We start from the raw sequence: 15,639 nt of genomic DNA on the forward strand, positions 1-15,639 counted from the left end.
AGGAGAGAATAAGTCCTCAACCTTTGGGGTTCACAGAGGAGGTGGCTTTTTCTCCATATAGGCCTTTGTTTTTAATTAAGAGCAGTAATCAGATGATCTTGCTTTAATTAACTCCCCTGATGCATCCACACTCTAGGAGCCTCTCTCTGATATTTTCGATGTCAAGTTTTTCAGCCTAAGATTATCTGCAGGCATGCGTCAGACATTTGCCATTTGCTGAATATGCCTGAAAGGTTAGCGTGAACTTCCACCCCCTTCTTTTTGTAGAGACAGCCCCCTCCTTCAGAGCAAACATATTTCAAGTCAGGAAGGGATTGTCTGTATTTGCTCCTTGAGTCTCTGACTTTTCTTTCTGTCTTTTCACGTTGGGTCTTCTGTTACCATGAAAGGAGTATGCATTTCATCTTAATTACGCATCTGCTTAATCCATAATTTCTGATTTATGGCTGTTAGCTCCTAATTATAAGAGGGCCGCCCTTGAAAAGGAAAACCAAATGAGCTGAGAGAAACGAGGCTGAAAAACTAGGGTGATGATGGATTTAAGCCCTAAACTAAGGGTGCATCCTGAGGCCCGTTTATTGAAGGAACCTATTGTTGGCAATCCTACAGATTTGCGAGAGTTTCGTCTCAGGCTGTAACTGAATCCATCACCCTCTGTGGTGGGGAAAATATAAAACCTTGACATTCAGAACAAAGCTAAAATCTCTGAGGGAGAAATTATCCAGCCTAACTGTCAATGATACTGATTTGCCATTTAAAAAAAAAAACACACACAAACTCAAATACAGAAACACTTAAGTGAATATGTTTACAAAAGAAAAATTTAAATCCAGAACCATCCATACATGGAAAACAAGGAGGGCTTGCTTTAGATAGAAGGAAACTATAATAAATCCACAGTTATTTAAAAAATGTTCACCACATGCTTTTTAAAAAATCATCATGAAAACCGTGCTTTAGTGAGGGCTGCATTAGATCTTCATCATTTTAACTGTTTGGAGCAGTAAACACAATTATATTTCCTGTTGCACAGATGAGGAAGTGAAGGCTCAGAGAAGATAATCGACCTGCCTAAAGTCCTTCAGGTAAGAAGTGGCAGGGTCATAGCTCAAACTGTCCAAGACCATGCCTATGCTTGAGAAAGTGGAAGACATGAACAACAGCCTTTGAAGGATGAGATTTTTCAAGCTATTGGCCATCCAGAGACAGCAGGGAGATACTCTTACCTGGGGCTGAGCGTGTGGCTGCTGATGACTGACTGTCGAGAGGGGGTCCTCACGGTATCTGTGGCCAGGGACAGAGTACAACTCAGCCAGGACTGCAGACTGCCTTCTGGCTGGGAGCTGAGGATGGAGACATTATCTCTAGAACCAGAAGACAGGATGCTGTCAGCACAATGACAACCATGGTAACTGCAATAACTAGATATTAACCCCTAAGCATAAGCCAGGCATGTGCTACATGCCGTACTCCCATAACGTCAATCAGTGCTCACAACACCATCCCTGAGACGTGAGAGCCAGTGCTGTCCCCATTATATAGATGAGAGTAAACGGAATTTGAGGAGGCCAATTTGGGTCTTGCCAAGGTCATCCGTCTAGTTAGTGAAAAAGTTGGGATGCCAACCCTGGTTTCTCCGATTCTAATGCCCTTGCTACTAACTACTGCTCTTCCTTGGGGAGATAAGCACTCTAATATAGATATTGAGGCAATTCTGATTTTAAAGTAAAATTTGGCATTGCATTTTATACCAAGTGATAAGCCCATGGAATATGTCAAGTGTGAAGGTCTTAACTTCTTGCCTGCCTTAACCAGAATGTCTTTGTAGACAGAGCCTTTGCTTTTATGTCCCCTAATTCTGAAAGCAGCACAGGGTGAGGCTATGTGGGCCTGTCACTGATGTGGGTACTCAATGATTATTCTGTTTTCTAGTTGATATACTCACTCAACTATATCTGTCAATATTTACATCAATCTTTATATCTATAACTATATATCTATTTTGATATCTGTATCTGTATTTATATATGCCTATATTTGTATCTGTCTATAAATTCATTTGTTTGTTTATAGCATGCTCCATGCTGGGCACCATGGGAAGGATGTATAAACATGAACCCAACATTGAACTTGTCCTCAAGACTCCATCTTACCAGAGTAGACATCTATAGAGATAACCACAAAATAAAGGAGAAAATTATTAAGGCCATAGAGAGGGATAGAAAGTAGGAGAATTAGGAGGGAGCCTTGATTTGCTTCTTGGAGGCATAAGGGAAGGCATCAAGTAGTGATAGCTGAGCCACAACTTGTTTGAAGGCTGGGGGTTGGCTACGCAGGGCCTGGGGAAAGGACTTTGAGCTGGAGGGAACAGCATACACATAGGTATGGACGTTGGAAAAGGGCAGGGCATGGGTGATATGCAAAATAGGAGTCCCAGGTAGAGAGGGAAGTAGGGTCAGGTATGTGTGTCATTCTGAGGTAATAGGGAGCCACTGAAAGTATTTGGTGGGGGCAGTGGTACGGTAAGTCATGGGCTTCTCTGTCTAAAAGAAGTTGGGCCGTTCAATAATGTGTCCCCAGTGCTATATGTTGTGACCATGGAGTCAGAGATATCGTGGCATTGCCAGTAATTCTCCAAGCGGGCATGCATGTTCCCTCTGCAGACTGGACGCGGAGAGCCAAGGGCTTGCCCTTGGCTTCAATGTCAACTGCTCAATTTCACTCAGGGTTCACTTACATCTCTTTACCGCCACGGCTGGTGCAGTCCACTGCCGTCTGGACACTAGAAAGAGACATAAGAATGAGTCTGTCCCCCTTGTGCTTCCAGGGGAAGAACATGGTCTTCGATGTCAGACAAACTTCCGGCCTTTGCCCCTGCGTGATCTCAGGCAAGTCACCCACCTTCTCTGACCCTCCTGGGCTCCTGTGTAAAACGCGGTGACGAATGGGGTTTGGTTGTGGGGCAGACTAAGCGAGATAACCCTTGTAAACATCGCGGCCTGGTTCCTGACAAATAGTGTTGATTAAAAGGCAACAACCATTATCCCTGCTCTTGTTTTAGTACAACCAGTACTGCTGTTATTAACAGCATCATTATCGTCAACAAGCAATGCGTTTGCTTTATGTTCTTTGTGAGTGCGAGTGAATCAGACAAGAGGGCAGGTGGCCAGCTTTCCAGGGCATTCTGGGAAACTCCGAGACTAATTACAGTGGTAGCTATTCCTTAGGGAGCATCCCTTCATTCAACAAAGATGCTCTACCTGTGATCTCATCTAACCATCCCGCCTATCTCCATTTAGTGAATGAGGAAAGGGACACCCTTGTAAGGTCACATAGCTTTGAATCCATCCCAGGTCTGTAAGAGCTAGTAACCTCATGCTCTTTACCAGTTGTCCCGCATGCGGGTGTGGACAATCAGACCACACCCTCGGACACCGGAGACCTCATCTGAATCCTGGCTTCACAAGCCAGGGCCTCCCGCTTTGTTTTTCGCATGGAATCTGGGGAATTCCTTCCTTAGAAAACCCGGTTGTTCTCCAAGGGATGTACCTGTGGTTCCTTGGTCCCTATCCTCAAGGATCTGTCAGTCTTGGGGCTCCTATTCATATCTGTCTGTCCCTACCAGACTGCAAGAGCCCCTCATGATCCAAGAACGTGTTTTATTCATATCTTTAGCCCCAGGGCTCAGGCCAGACCAGAAGTTCTTTCAGACAATGCTTTGTGAATCCAATGAGCTCCAGCCATGGGCTAAGTCCAACCTACAAACGTTTTTTATAAATAAAGTTTTATTAAAACACAGCCACACTAACTCATTTCCATGTTGCACATCACTGCTTTTGCTCTACCGTAGCAGAGTAGTTGCAAGAAAGATCATGTGGCCCCCACAGCCTAACATATTTACTATCTAGCCCTTTATTTTTTATTGTTTTTGTTTTAAAATGTTTATTTATTTTTGAAAGAGAAAGACAGAGCACAAGCAGGGGAGGGGTAGAGAGAGAGGGAGACACAGAATCCAAAGCAGGCTCCAGGCTCTGAGCTGTCAGCACAGAGCCCGACGTGGGGCTCGAACTCATGGACCCCGAGGTCATGACCCGAGCCAAAGACAGACGCTTAACTGACTGAGCCACCCAGGAGCCCCACTGTCTAGCCTTTTAAAGAAAGCTTTGCAGTGACCTCTCCACCATAACAAAAGCAACCTTTGTGAATGACCCTGGGAGAAGAAGAAGAACGACCCCCAGAGATGCCCATGTCCTAATCCTAATCCTAATCCCAAGAACCTGGAGCTACATTTCCTGACATGGTAGAAGGGACTCTGCAGATGTGGTTAAGGTTAAACATCCTGAGATGGGGAGGTTATCCTGGATTATCTGGGTGGGCCCAACCTAGGCCCTCACATCCTTCAAAGCAGGGAACTTTCCCCAGATATGGTCAGAGGGAGATGTGGCTATGGAAGATTGGCCAAGAGGCAATATTGCTGGCTCTAGAGATATAAATGTCACAAGGTGTGTTGGTATCTTCTACAACCTGGAAAAGGTAAGGAAATGCATTCTCCCCTAGAGTCTCCAGAAGGAACACAGCCCCTTTGATACCTTTATTAGGCCAGGGAGATCCTTGCTGGGCTTTTTAAAAAAATGTTTATTTTTGAGAGAGAGAGAGAGTGAGAGCGAGCATGAGGAGGGCAGGGGAAGACAGAGGGTAGCAGAGGATCTGAGGGGGGCTTTGTGCTGACAGCAGGGAGCCCAATGAGGGGCTCAAACTCACGAACTGTGAGATCATGACCCGAGCTGAAGTTGGATGCTCAGCTGACTGGGCCACTCAGATGCCCCAATCCTTGTTCGGCTTCTAAACAACAGAACTGTAAGATAATAAATCTCGTGTTGGTTTAAGCCACTAAATTTGTGTTAATTTGCTATGGCACCAATAAAAAAAAACAACCCTGCAGTAGAACAAAACTGTCTTTGCTGGGTGACCCTGAATCTTCTTGAGGATCTATAGATAAAGTTTTGATGACAAAGTTTTCTTTAAATGCTTACTGATTTATTTTGAGAGAGAGGAACAGAGGATCCTAAGCAGGCTTTGCAATGACAGTGCAGAACCCAATTCAGGGCTCCAATTCACAAACAGAAATCATGCCCTGAGCTGAAATCCATAGCCAGATGCTTAACTGACAGAGCCACCCACGTGCCCCTTGATGTAACTTTTTAACAAACTATTGAAAATACTTTTAAAAAAACCCCACTTTGCGGGGAGTGCCTGGATGATTCAGCGGGTTAAGTGTGTGAATGGTTGGACAGCACAGAACCTGCTTGGGATTCCCTGCCTCCCTCTCTCTCCACCCTGAAGTGGTCAATGTGAGCAGATCCGACTCTGATCCTGCTGCTGCTCTGGGTCTTTCCATGCCTCTGCTGGGTTAGGGTTGTAGAAAGAATAAGACACTGAGGGGAAAGGCGACCAAAGCCTAGGGACCTCGCTGTGTGGCCCGGGTCTACTCTCTTCCCTGCTTGCGATCTCAGTTTCCCTCGTTTGGGGTAAGCCTCTGGCTCCTGCCAGACTCTGGCTATCACAAGAGCTAATCCCAGGGCCCGCTTCTGCCTTAACAGAAACAACCGGGTTTTCTAAGCCAATATTCCCTATGAGAAATCAGCAGGCATCAGGCATGACCCATCACTGCTGTATCAATGACTGTTGCACCCTGTATCACCAAGCAGGGGAAAAAAATGGTGAAGAATCTTAAGAAGCAATCTCGTAAGAGCATAAGATTATCAGTGGTCATTATTAGTGCCTTCGAAGCCCTGTGACTCTGGAAAAGAACCAGCCGCGAGAAATAAAAAGACACAGGTATGGATGCTTATGGAAAATAATCTTACGTTCTTATAGAAATTTTCATCTGTGCACTGGTTGCTTTTGCCTGTGAACCCATGTCACTGCACTTTCACAGAACTCCTGAGGTTAAAGTCAAGGTCTGCCGGCCATTCTGCCTGTCGACTTCCTGATGAATTACCATCCAAGCCAAGCGTGGTGTCCAGGCTGGACCTCATGCTACCCGCCATTTTTGAAGGTCTCGACAAAATGGAGTATGTCTGAAATAAAGAGGCGGGGTGGAGACGGGCTTCTGGAAGCCACCTCACGCCTTATGGTCTGAGAAACTGCGGAAGGCACTTAACAGCTTCGTTCTGGGGTGGTCTGCAGCTTGGAAGGAGGGGGAGGGGAAAGGCTTTCAGGCTGAAGCAGGCTATTTTGTTCTGCGTGATCCTGAGACTCATTGAACCAGATGGGTAGAAATCGCCACCAGGTTGACTTTTTATAAGCCGTGGATTATTGGTCCTGGTAGATACTGGAGTTTGTACACCACAGTCTACAGAGCCTTTGCATTCTTGGAGACCTCACAGGGGCGTCCAAGGGGTCAGGGAGAGAGACCAAGTAGGGAGGCTTGACCCCGAACCTTCATTTCTTTCTGCACTCCATCCTAAGTTAGAATTTTCTCCAGGTCTTTGTGTTGGTATACAAAATAAAAAGGGGTGGGGTTCTACTTGAGAGGGAGTTTGAAACCCACTGACCCTTTTATCCTATGAAGAAAGAGTCTCTGTGCTCCAAGTTCCAAAATGGCACTGTATTTTTTACTGCACCCCCTGTCTTTTTTTTTAATGTTTATTTGTTTTGAGAGAGCGAGAGTGAGCATGAGTGGGGAGGGGCAGAAAGAGAGGGAGAGAGGGAGAATCCCAAGCAAGCTCCCCCTACTGTCAGCGCAGAACCCACTGCAGGGCTCGAACCCACAAACTCTGAGATCATGACCCGAGCCCAAATCGAGAGTCGGACGCCCAGCAGACTGAGCCACCCAGGCATCCCAACGTACCTCCTATCTTAACGTAGAAGGTGAATATTGCTGGTGGTGGTGATGATGATGATTTTAACGTGTTGGCTAGGCAAGCAGAGGCCCAGGAAGGGCAGGAGACCTGGTCCGCATCTATTTGGCGGTGCAGCCCGGACAGAACCCTGTCTCCTGACTTATCGGTGGCTCTTTCTCTCACATTGGTGCACGTGGCTTTTAAAGAACTTGTGCCGAGCATTTGAGGACAGGGGCTTGCTGCTAAGCAAGATAATTAATTAGATGTCTTCTGTTGTGGTCCTTCAGCGAGAGTCTCCGTCAGACAACTCCAGTCTAAACGCACACACTGCCTGGGAAGTAACGCGTGAATGCATTGGCCCCAGGTCCCAGTGACACAGACACGCGTCCACCAGAGTGACAGGCCAGTTACTGGGTGGAGAACAAGGACCGTGACAAGAGAAAGGGGGAAGAAGGGGTCTGTTGAACACGACAGCAGAATTTGCTTATCAGGAGTGTGGGGGGTGGGGTCCGGCTGGAAATCATCGCGGCCCCTGCACTTGCTGCCTGAGCCCAAGCCGGCTCCTCGACTTCTCAAACTCCAGTGTCCTCATCCACAAACTGGGTACCAGCCTCAAAAGTTGGGAGACAATGTCTACAAAACAAGTAGGTTGTGCAGGCTGACACAAAGCGGGTCCTCAGCAAAGAGTACCCACCTGGCTGGGGGATCCAGTCCTCCCAAGCTAGAAGGACGCTCGGAAAGCCAGATGGCCTCCGTGGCATCATTTGAACGTGTGCTATCCTGCAGTAGGGAGCCATGCTGTGCTTGGGAATGGGGCATCAACCTTCTCAGAATAATGGAGAGAGGCTCTGACTCTGCATCTTTTTAACAGTCTGGCTGGAGCCCGGGACCCCTAATAAATAAATTAACTCAAAATTGCGCCCGTGGCGGGAGCTGCAATCTTTGGTGCGACCCATATCTTCCCACTTTTCTCACTGTGGCCTAATTTTACCCAGGCTGAGAAACATACAAGTCACACACAACACAGCAATGGAAGGCACCTTTCTAGAGCACTGGTCTCTGACTGGGCCAACTGGAATTGACACACTCTCAGCTGACCTAGGAGTCAGAGGTCATCCATCGACCTCGCCACACTTTCTCCCCTCCCCCTCCCCCTCCCCCTCTCCCCCCCCCCCCCCCCCGCCAGACCCCAGAAAGGTGAGTAGCTACAGACCCTGGGATAGCCCAAGGAATAGATGGGGCCGTCAGCTGACACATCTCTCCCTCTAGCAGTAATCAGCTTGCACCAGGCCGCGGGGGAACAGCTTAAAGCATTTCCCCCATTCATCCGAGAAGGCTGACGCCACCGCTGAAGTCACAAGGCAGAGCCCAAGTGCAGAAAGGCACGGGAGTCAACGCTGCCACATGGGCAGCCTGGCTTTCCGAGCACGTAACCACGTTTCCAGCCTGGAAGGCCTGTTACACTCGGATTGAATTCCCAACACGGGAAATGTGACTTTTCATAATTTGAACAAGTCTCTTAAAGAACCTTACCTCCAGCGGAAGCACCACACACACACACACACACACACACACACACACACGCTGTTTCTCTCTCTCCGCCCGGTGGGTGTGAATCCTAATTGAGAGCTCAGTTTGGAGAGGTACTTCGACGAATCCCTCGGGCTCCCATCCAAACCTCGTACCCCGGGAGATGAGATAATTAAGAAGGAAGTACACCATGGAGCCGTCAGGATGGGGGAAGAGGAGGAGAAGCTGGCACCCAGGTAGGAGCTGGGGCTCTGCTCCGGATGTTGGCTCTGCAGCCTGGCAAGGCACCGACTGCCGTTCACTGCCGATAATCATTTCAATGGCAGTGTGACCAGAGAACAAGGTTTGTGCCACATTAATTCTTCGAAATGTGTTGAGACTTCTTTGTGGGCAATTTCCCCCCAGTGTCCCCCCCCCCCCATTCTTGTGCCACTGGTCAGATCTCTGCTCTGTGTCTAGTTCAATTCCAAGTTAACGGGGCAGAGAGTCAGGATGGAGTCTCGCTGAGACCCAAGGCCGTGAAAATGCAGACAGGAAGCTGGGGTTCAGATGGGATTCCCGGGGACCTCAGAAAAGTAGGATCGGGACAGAAGGTAAGCATGAGGCTTTTCACCTGGAACAGAAAGAGATAAGAGTGCCTCCTATCAAGATGAGGGTGAGGGCAGGGTCCCTTTAAGGCTCCGAAGGATCCCCTCTAAGCTGAGACTGGAGTGATGTCTGTGACCCTCTATGACCTTGCCACCAGGATCTCGCTTCCCAGGCTCCTTGCTTCCTGTCATACCTCTGCCCAGCCTATACCCACACGTGCAAGCGCCCACACCCTGTGCCTCTTTCCAATTTGGTTATTTTTATAACTTTCATTTGTTCTGCTGATAGCTTTCATTTATTAGAAAAGCTATCTTAACACCCCAAACCAACTAATCCAATTAAAAGTGGGCAGAAGATGTTCACAGACATTTCTCTAAAGAAGACCTACAGGGGCGCCTGGGTGGCTCAGTCGGTTGAGCGTCCGACTTCAGCTCAGGTCATGATCTCACGGTCCGTGAGTTCGAGCCCTGCATCGGGCTCTGTGCTGACAGCTCGGAGCCTGGAGCCTGCTTCGGATTCTGTGTCTCCCCCTCTCTCTGCCCCTTCCCTGCTCATGCTCTGTCTCTCTCTGTCCCAAAAATAAATAAAAACATTTTTAAAAATTAAAAATAAAAGAAGACCTACAGATGGCCAACAGCCACATGAAAAGATGTTTAACATCACTGATCATCGGGGCAATGCAAATCAAAACCACGGCGAGGGATCACCTCACCCCTGTCAGAGTGGCCAAAATCACAGACACAAACAAAGGTTGGCGAGGATGTGGAGAAAAAGGACCCCTCTTGCACTGTGGGCGGGAATGCAAACTGGTGCGGCCACCTTGGAAAACGGAAACTTAAAAATCCTCGGAAACTTAAAAATCAACTACCCTACGATCCAGGAATCGCACTACTGGGTATTTACCCAAAGAATACGAAAACGTTAATTTGAAAGGATACATGTATTCATAGCAGCATTATCTGTAACTGCCAAATTATCGAAGCGGCCTGAGTGTCCATCGATTGATAAATGGGGAAAGAAGAAGTGGCATATATACACAGTGGACTATTCCTCAGCCATAAAAAAAGAATGAAATCTTGCCATTTGCAATGACGCGGATGGTGCTACAGAGTATCATGCAAAGCGAAGTCAGTCCGGCAGAGGAAGACAAGTGCCGTGTGATTTCACTCATCTGTGGAACTGAAAAACCAAAACAAATGAGCAAAGGTGGGGGGGGGGGGGGGAAGAGACACACACAAACCAAAAGACAGATGCTGAAATATGGGGAAGAAACTGGCCAGTGCCGGAGGGCAGGGGGGTGGGGGTGGATGGGGGAAACAGGTGATGGGGATCAAGAGCACACTTGTCATGACGAACACGGAGTAATGCATGGAATTGTGGAATCACTATATGGTACACCTGAAACTAACCTACCACCGTATGCTAACTATCCTGAAATTAAAACGAAAACCTGTGGGGTGCCTGGGTGGCTCAGTCGGCTAAGCGGCCAACTTCGGCTCAGGTCATGATCTTGTGGTCCGTGGGTTCGAGCCCCGCATCGGGCTCTGTGCTGACCGCTCAGAGCCTGGAGCCTGCTTGGGCATCTGTGTCTCCCTCTCTCTCTGCCCCTCCCCTGTTCACGCTCTCTCTCTCTCTCATTCTCTCTCTCTCTCTCTCTCTCTCTCTCAGCCTCTCAAAAATAAACGTTAAGGGGCGCCTGGGTGGCTCAGTCGGTTAAGCGGCCGACTTCAGCTCAGGTCATGATCTCATGGTCCGTGAGTTCGAGCCCCGCGTCGGGCTCTGTGCTGACAGCTCAGAGCCTGGAGCCTGTTTCAGATTCTGTGTCTCCCTCTCTCTGACCCTCCCCCGTTCATGCTCTGTCTCTGTCTCAAAAATAAATAAATGTTAAAAATAAATAAATGTTAATAATAATAAATAAATAAATAAAATCAGGCATATCAAGTCTGTAACTTATAGGAGCAAAATCTCCTCAAAGAGGAACCTACCTAGTACAGCGAGGACTGGGTATGTTCACTGCAGAAACTTTAGAATATGTAAATACGCTTGAAACAAATCAAAATTTAGGTCACCAGCAATGCCTTGCACCAGAATGTTGGTGTGTTTCCTTCTGGGCTTTCTTTTCCCCCTTAACGAGGCATGGTCAGCTCTACGGGCTCTCCCCACTGGCTAGACCGCAGCTGACTCACGCCACTGCTTCCTTCCCTCACTGCCCAGCTCATGCCCGCACCTTCTGCAGGTCAGCAGCTGGCTCCTGCTTCACCCTATTAAGAGGGGTGTGATAGGCAAAGGTCTAGGATGGGAAACTCAGCAGCCCCAGGTTTTGCAGCACCTAATTTGCTGTGCGACCCTGACCTTCCCCAGGGTCCTCACGAGAGTGGAGAGGGTTGCACTCCATGATCTGATCGTTGATTGTTGTGGCTGCAACGCATGCCATCCCCCACAGAGACAAAGCCCAAGAGGGACCAGGGGCCGATGCAGCCCACACAGGGGTGTGTAAGGAGGGCACCGCCTCTGAAGGTTAAGTTAAGGCACCTGTTTCTTCCCAAAGCAATCGCAAAGAAAATCTCTCCCTGCTGCCCAGGCTTTGCGACAGAGGCTGGGATGGGGACAGAGAGGCTGCAGCCAGACAGGCAGCTGTGGGTTCCAGAGAGGTGACAATGCCAAGGTTGCAAAGGCAGCTTTGGGGAACAGGACGCTATGGGCCTCCTGCAGGGGCTCAACAGCCCGGGCCCATGTGGCCACCCGGGGCACCCCTGGCCTGCAGCAGCTCGAGACTTGAGTGGAGATGGTAGGAAGCAACCTGTCTTCCGAGAAAGGAGAGAAGCCCCGACACTGAACTTGAGAGGCCTTGCCTATCACCAGCTGGCTAATTTTGCATCCTCGAATCAGTCGTTGCCTTTGTGAAGCAATGCCCATTTCTGGGCACAAACACAGTACACACCCTTACAGCCTGTGTGCCTGGTTCTAAGCGATGTCCATCTGGTACCTCATTTGACTCTGACAATCCTACCAGGTAGGCAGAGGGCTGAGTCCACGGAATGCCAATCTGCAGGTCAAGAGTGGTCAACAACTGGCCATTTCACATGGTCGGTTCAAAGTATTACGTCCACTTGACGCGTGAGGGGACTGGGCCCAGCTTGGACGCGTCACTGGCCACGATTACAAACTGGAGCCCACTCTGCAGACACTTCCCAGGGTCACCTCCCCTAAGTCTTGGAAAGCTGGGCCAGGCGGTTTCGGTGGCAACAAGGAGATGCTGACACTGGAGAGGAAGCAAGCGTCCTGCCCCTCCTCACGGGAGCCAGCCGGTCGTCCCTCCCACCATGAGATGCATCCGGGTGTCCCCGCAGATGCGGCCCCCGGAGGACCCGAGACAAGGAGTTCCATCTACCGAAGGCTGCAGGGCACCCCAGGGCCCCAGGCCACCTGCTGCACCCCACTGCGCCTGCCCCCCACCCCCCGTAGGTTACCTCTCCGTGTCACTGTCGCTGGATGCCAGCTCCTCCAAGGCTGCCTGCAGGTCGGCAATCCGCCGGATGGATGTCTCCAGGTCTGTCTGGAGGGTCTGTCTCACTGCCGAGAGGTCCTCCACGTGCTTCTCCTGGAGGCAGAGACCACAAGCGCACGTTGGCCTTGGGCAAGAACCCACACACCTGCCAGAGCTTCTGGGGAGGAGACACGCTGGGCTGAGTCAAGTGTTCACTGAGCACCTAGTACATGGTGGGCACCCCTTGAGGTACGCTCTCTGCACAGATGGGCTTATGGACCCTCAGAGAGATGCTTTGAATTTTATAGAGGGCAGGGGCATTTGGGGGGCCACTGGGGCGTAGCCCATGGACAGCGCTCATTCATCCACGTTGGGGTTCTGAGCCCAGCGTGTCCGACCCCAGAGCCACGCTCGGAACCTGCACCACCCACTTTGCACCAGGCACTACACCTTGGATGGATGAGCAAATGTATGAACCAATTAATGTTTCCCAGAACAGTCACCGAAGCTGGTTCAGGAAGCTGAGACTGCCTCAGGGATGGATCTGGAGTGGGAGATCGGTGTCGGCTGGGGAGCAGACAAGAATGGTTCGCGGGGCGCCTGGGTGGCTCAGGTGGTTAAGCGTCCAACTCTTGATCTCGGCTCAGGTTATGATCTCACGGTTCGTGAGGTCCAGCCGCAGGTCAGGCTCCGTGTTGCCAGGGCAGAGCCTGCTTCGGGTTCTCTCACTCTCTCTGCCCCTAGCCCACTCGAGTGCTCTCTCTCTCTCTCAAAATAAATACACTTTTTTAAAAAGAACGGTGCCCTTTCCACTCTGCCGTGCTGTCCTCAGAGGGTGCAAAGACAAAAATTGACAAGCCAACGGGGCTCGTCCCAGAGCACCCCACTGCCATTTACTAAGATCCTTCTGTGCCTGGCACTGTGCTGAGCGTCTTACCCTCAGGACCTCCCTCCCTGCTCAGAAGCCTGGCGGATGGCTATCATTGCTCCCATTTCACAGATGAGAAACTGAGGCCCGGGGAAGCAAAGGCTTAATGGCAGTGCTGGAACTCCAGCTCTGCGCATCTGCCTCTCCTCTGTGGGCTCATCTCTTCCCCCTCCGACCCTGCCCTAATTGGATTCTGTCCAGACTCGGGAAAACCTCTGACTTCCATTGGCAACAGGTTTCACCCACAGATTTCACCCACCCCTACCCTTTAATTGCAATGATTAGCAAGTAAGGGTGATTTTGCGCTCCCCCCAGGGGACACTCACTGAGCAATGCCTAGAGACATTTTTGGCCGTCACACCTTGGTGTGTGTGTGTGTGTGTGTGTGTGTGTGTCACTGGCACCTTGCAGGGATAATGCCCAACATCCTATAATGCACAGGACACCTGCCTCCACAGAGCATTACCTCGCCCAAATGTCCACAGTGTCCCTGAGAAACCTCGGGTTAAACCCAGAATCTCACCTGCCAGCAGGTAAGCCCAGGGGGAGTCAATCAAAGGCAGAGGGAGGTCTGTAGGGGAGGATGGTTCGAGCGGTGGTGTTGAGGATGGGGAGAAGCTGAAAGCAGCCTCATCAGCCAACAACTGGGGATCGGTAGGGGGATCACGGTGTACCACTTTGACGCTCTTACACATTCCCGTTGGAAATAAGGGCTGTGGCAGCATGGAATGCTTCTGCAGAATGAAGGCACGCAAACGGAATAGAACGGAGGAATATTGTGTCCCTAGCAGTCTGCAAATAACACGCACGCAGTTGGAAAAACACTTAGGAAGTTGGTAGTATTTATAGGATGAGGATGAAGGGAGTGGGTATTATAGATAAAATGTTTCTTTTAAGCTGTTCTAATATTATTTAAGGATTATTTGCCGACTTTAAGAAATTTTTTCACAATAACTTTTGTTTATTTTTGAGACATTAAGAGTGTGAGCAGGGGAGGGGCAGAGAGGGGGAGACAGCGAATCCGAAGCAGGCTCCAGGCTCTGAGCTGTCAGCACAGAGCCCGACGTGGGGCTCGAACTCGTGGACCCTGGGATCATGACCTGAGACGAAGTCAGACACCTAACTGACTGAGCCACCCAGGTGTCCCTTGTCGACTGTTGTTTTAAGGCACACATCTATACCAACCGCTGAGGGCGTGGAAGGGGGCAAAATATAAAGATTTAGGGTCAACCTAAGCACAGTCCCCGGCTGCCCATTTAACTCACTAGCTGTGCAACCTCAAACAGTTTACATCCCCTCTCTGAGCCTGGGATTGTTGCCTTTGTTTCTTAGATGAAGAAATGGACGCCAGTGAAGGCATCCAGGGCAGTAAGGCACAGAGCCTGGATTTAAAGACTGCTTTTGCCCCCGCTCCCAGGCCAATGATCTTTCTGGGGTTACCTGTGCACACCCCTGGCGAAAGTCAGGGAGGAGCAGGGGCTGCTCCCCAATTATGGGGACATGCACAGCTCTCCTTTGCAGAGCGGCTCAGCCATTTCTGCTTATTGTGAGTCTGTGCCTTTCATCTGATTCTGAGGTTTTCCAATTTTAACGAGAGAGAGAGAGAGACAAACAGAGAGAGAAAAGGCAAAAACTGAGAAGCCCAAGGGCTGAGCAGAGGAGAAGCGGTGTGGAGAGAGGCGGTCGGGGGGGTGACAAGGAGCTGGAAATGCATTGCAGTTGATCGAAGCCGCCAGCTGTGAAATCCCCATCTTGGTGCTGACAAGGTGAGAGACTGTCCGAGGCAGGGCACCCCCCTCCCCCACCGGGCAGGAGGCCAGTGGGCTGTCAGAGGAAATAACACACAGCGTGGGATGGCTGAGGAGGTACCTGCCTCTGGACGCCCACACGTCAGCTCCTAACGGCACCCAGAGAACTGGCTGGGCGCGAAGTCCCTGTGGCTTCCGAGCTCAGCCCCTTCCTGGGGGCGACAGAATCGACCACCTTCTCCCAGGCGACGGGGCACCTGTGTCTTTGTAAGACACGGAGAGGCTGCGCAAGGGCCACGGCTGGGCCGTTTTGGGCGTGTGGTGAATGTTTATTTGGGAGATTGGGAAAGTGAGGCGGGAGCAGTGGAATGGCCATGCAGCCGGGAGAGGACAAAGCCGAGACGGGCGGCCAGGTCTTGGGTTTCTCAGTAACAGCTCTTTATGCCTCATGAGCCTCAGGGATGAGAAGGGAGCACAGAGGTCCCCTCCCAGCTGTGCCTGGGTCAGCTGTGC

At 50.2% G+C, this 15,639-nt stretch overlaps 1 protein-coding gene across 3 annotated transcripts in view; it reads right to left on the minus strand.

Annotated features, from left to right (window-relative positions):
* The window catches only part of MYO18B (myosin XVIIIB), a 258,324-nt gene that overhangs the window by 25,660 nt on the left and 217,025 nt on the right, over positions 1–15,639 (minus strand). For all 3 annotated transcript variants that reach the window (XM_053902225.1, XM_053902226.1, XM_053902227.1), the window contains 3 exons: positions 12,434–12,564; positions 2,738–2,782; positions 1,227–1,364 (listed from right to left, as the gene is read on the minus strand). In XM_053902225.1, the coding sequence (XP_053758200.1) occupies positions 1,227–1,364; positions 2,738–2,782; positions 12,434–12,564 (314 nt within the window). The remainder of the gene's footprint in view (positions 1–1,226; positions 1,365–2,737; positions 2,783–12,433; positions 12,565–15,639) is intronic.

This window comes from Panthera pardus, unplaced genomic scaffold (assembly GCF_024362965.1).
Source record: "Panthera pardus isolate Hobbes unplaced genomic scaffold, ASM2436296v1 HiC_scaffold_15, whole genome shotgun sequence".
Taxonomy (NCBI): domain Eukaryota; kingdom Metazoa; phylum Chordata; class Mammalia; order Carnivora; family Felidae; genus Panthera; species Panthera pardus.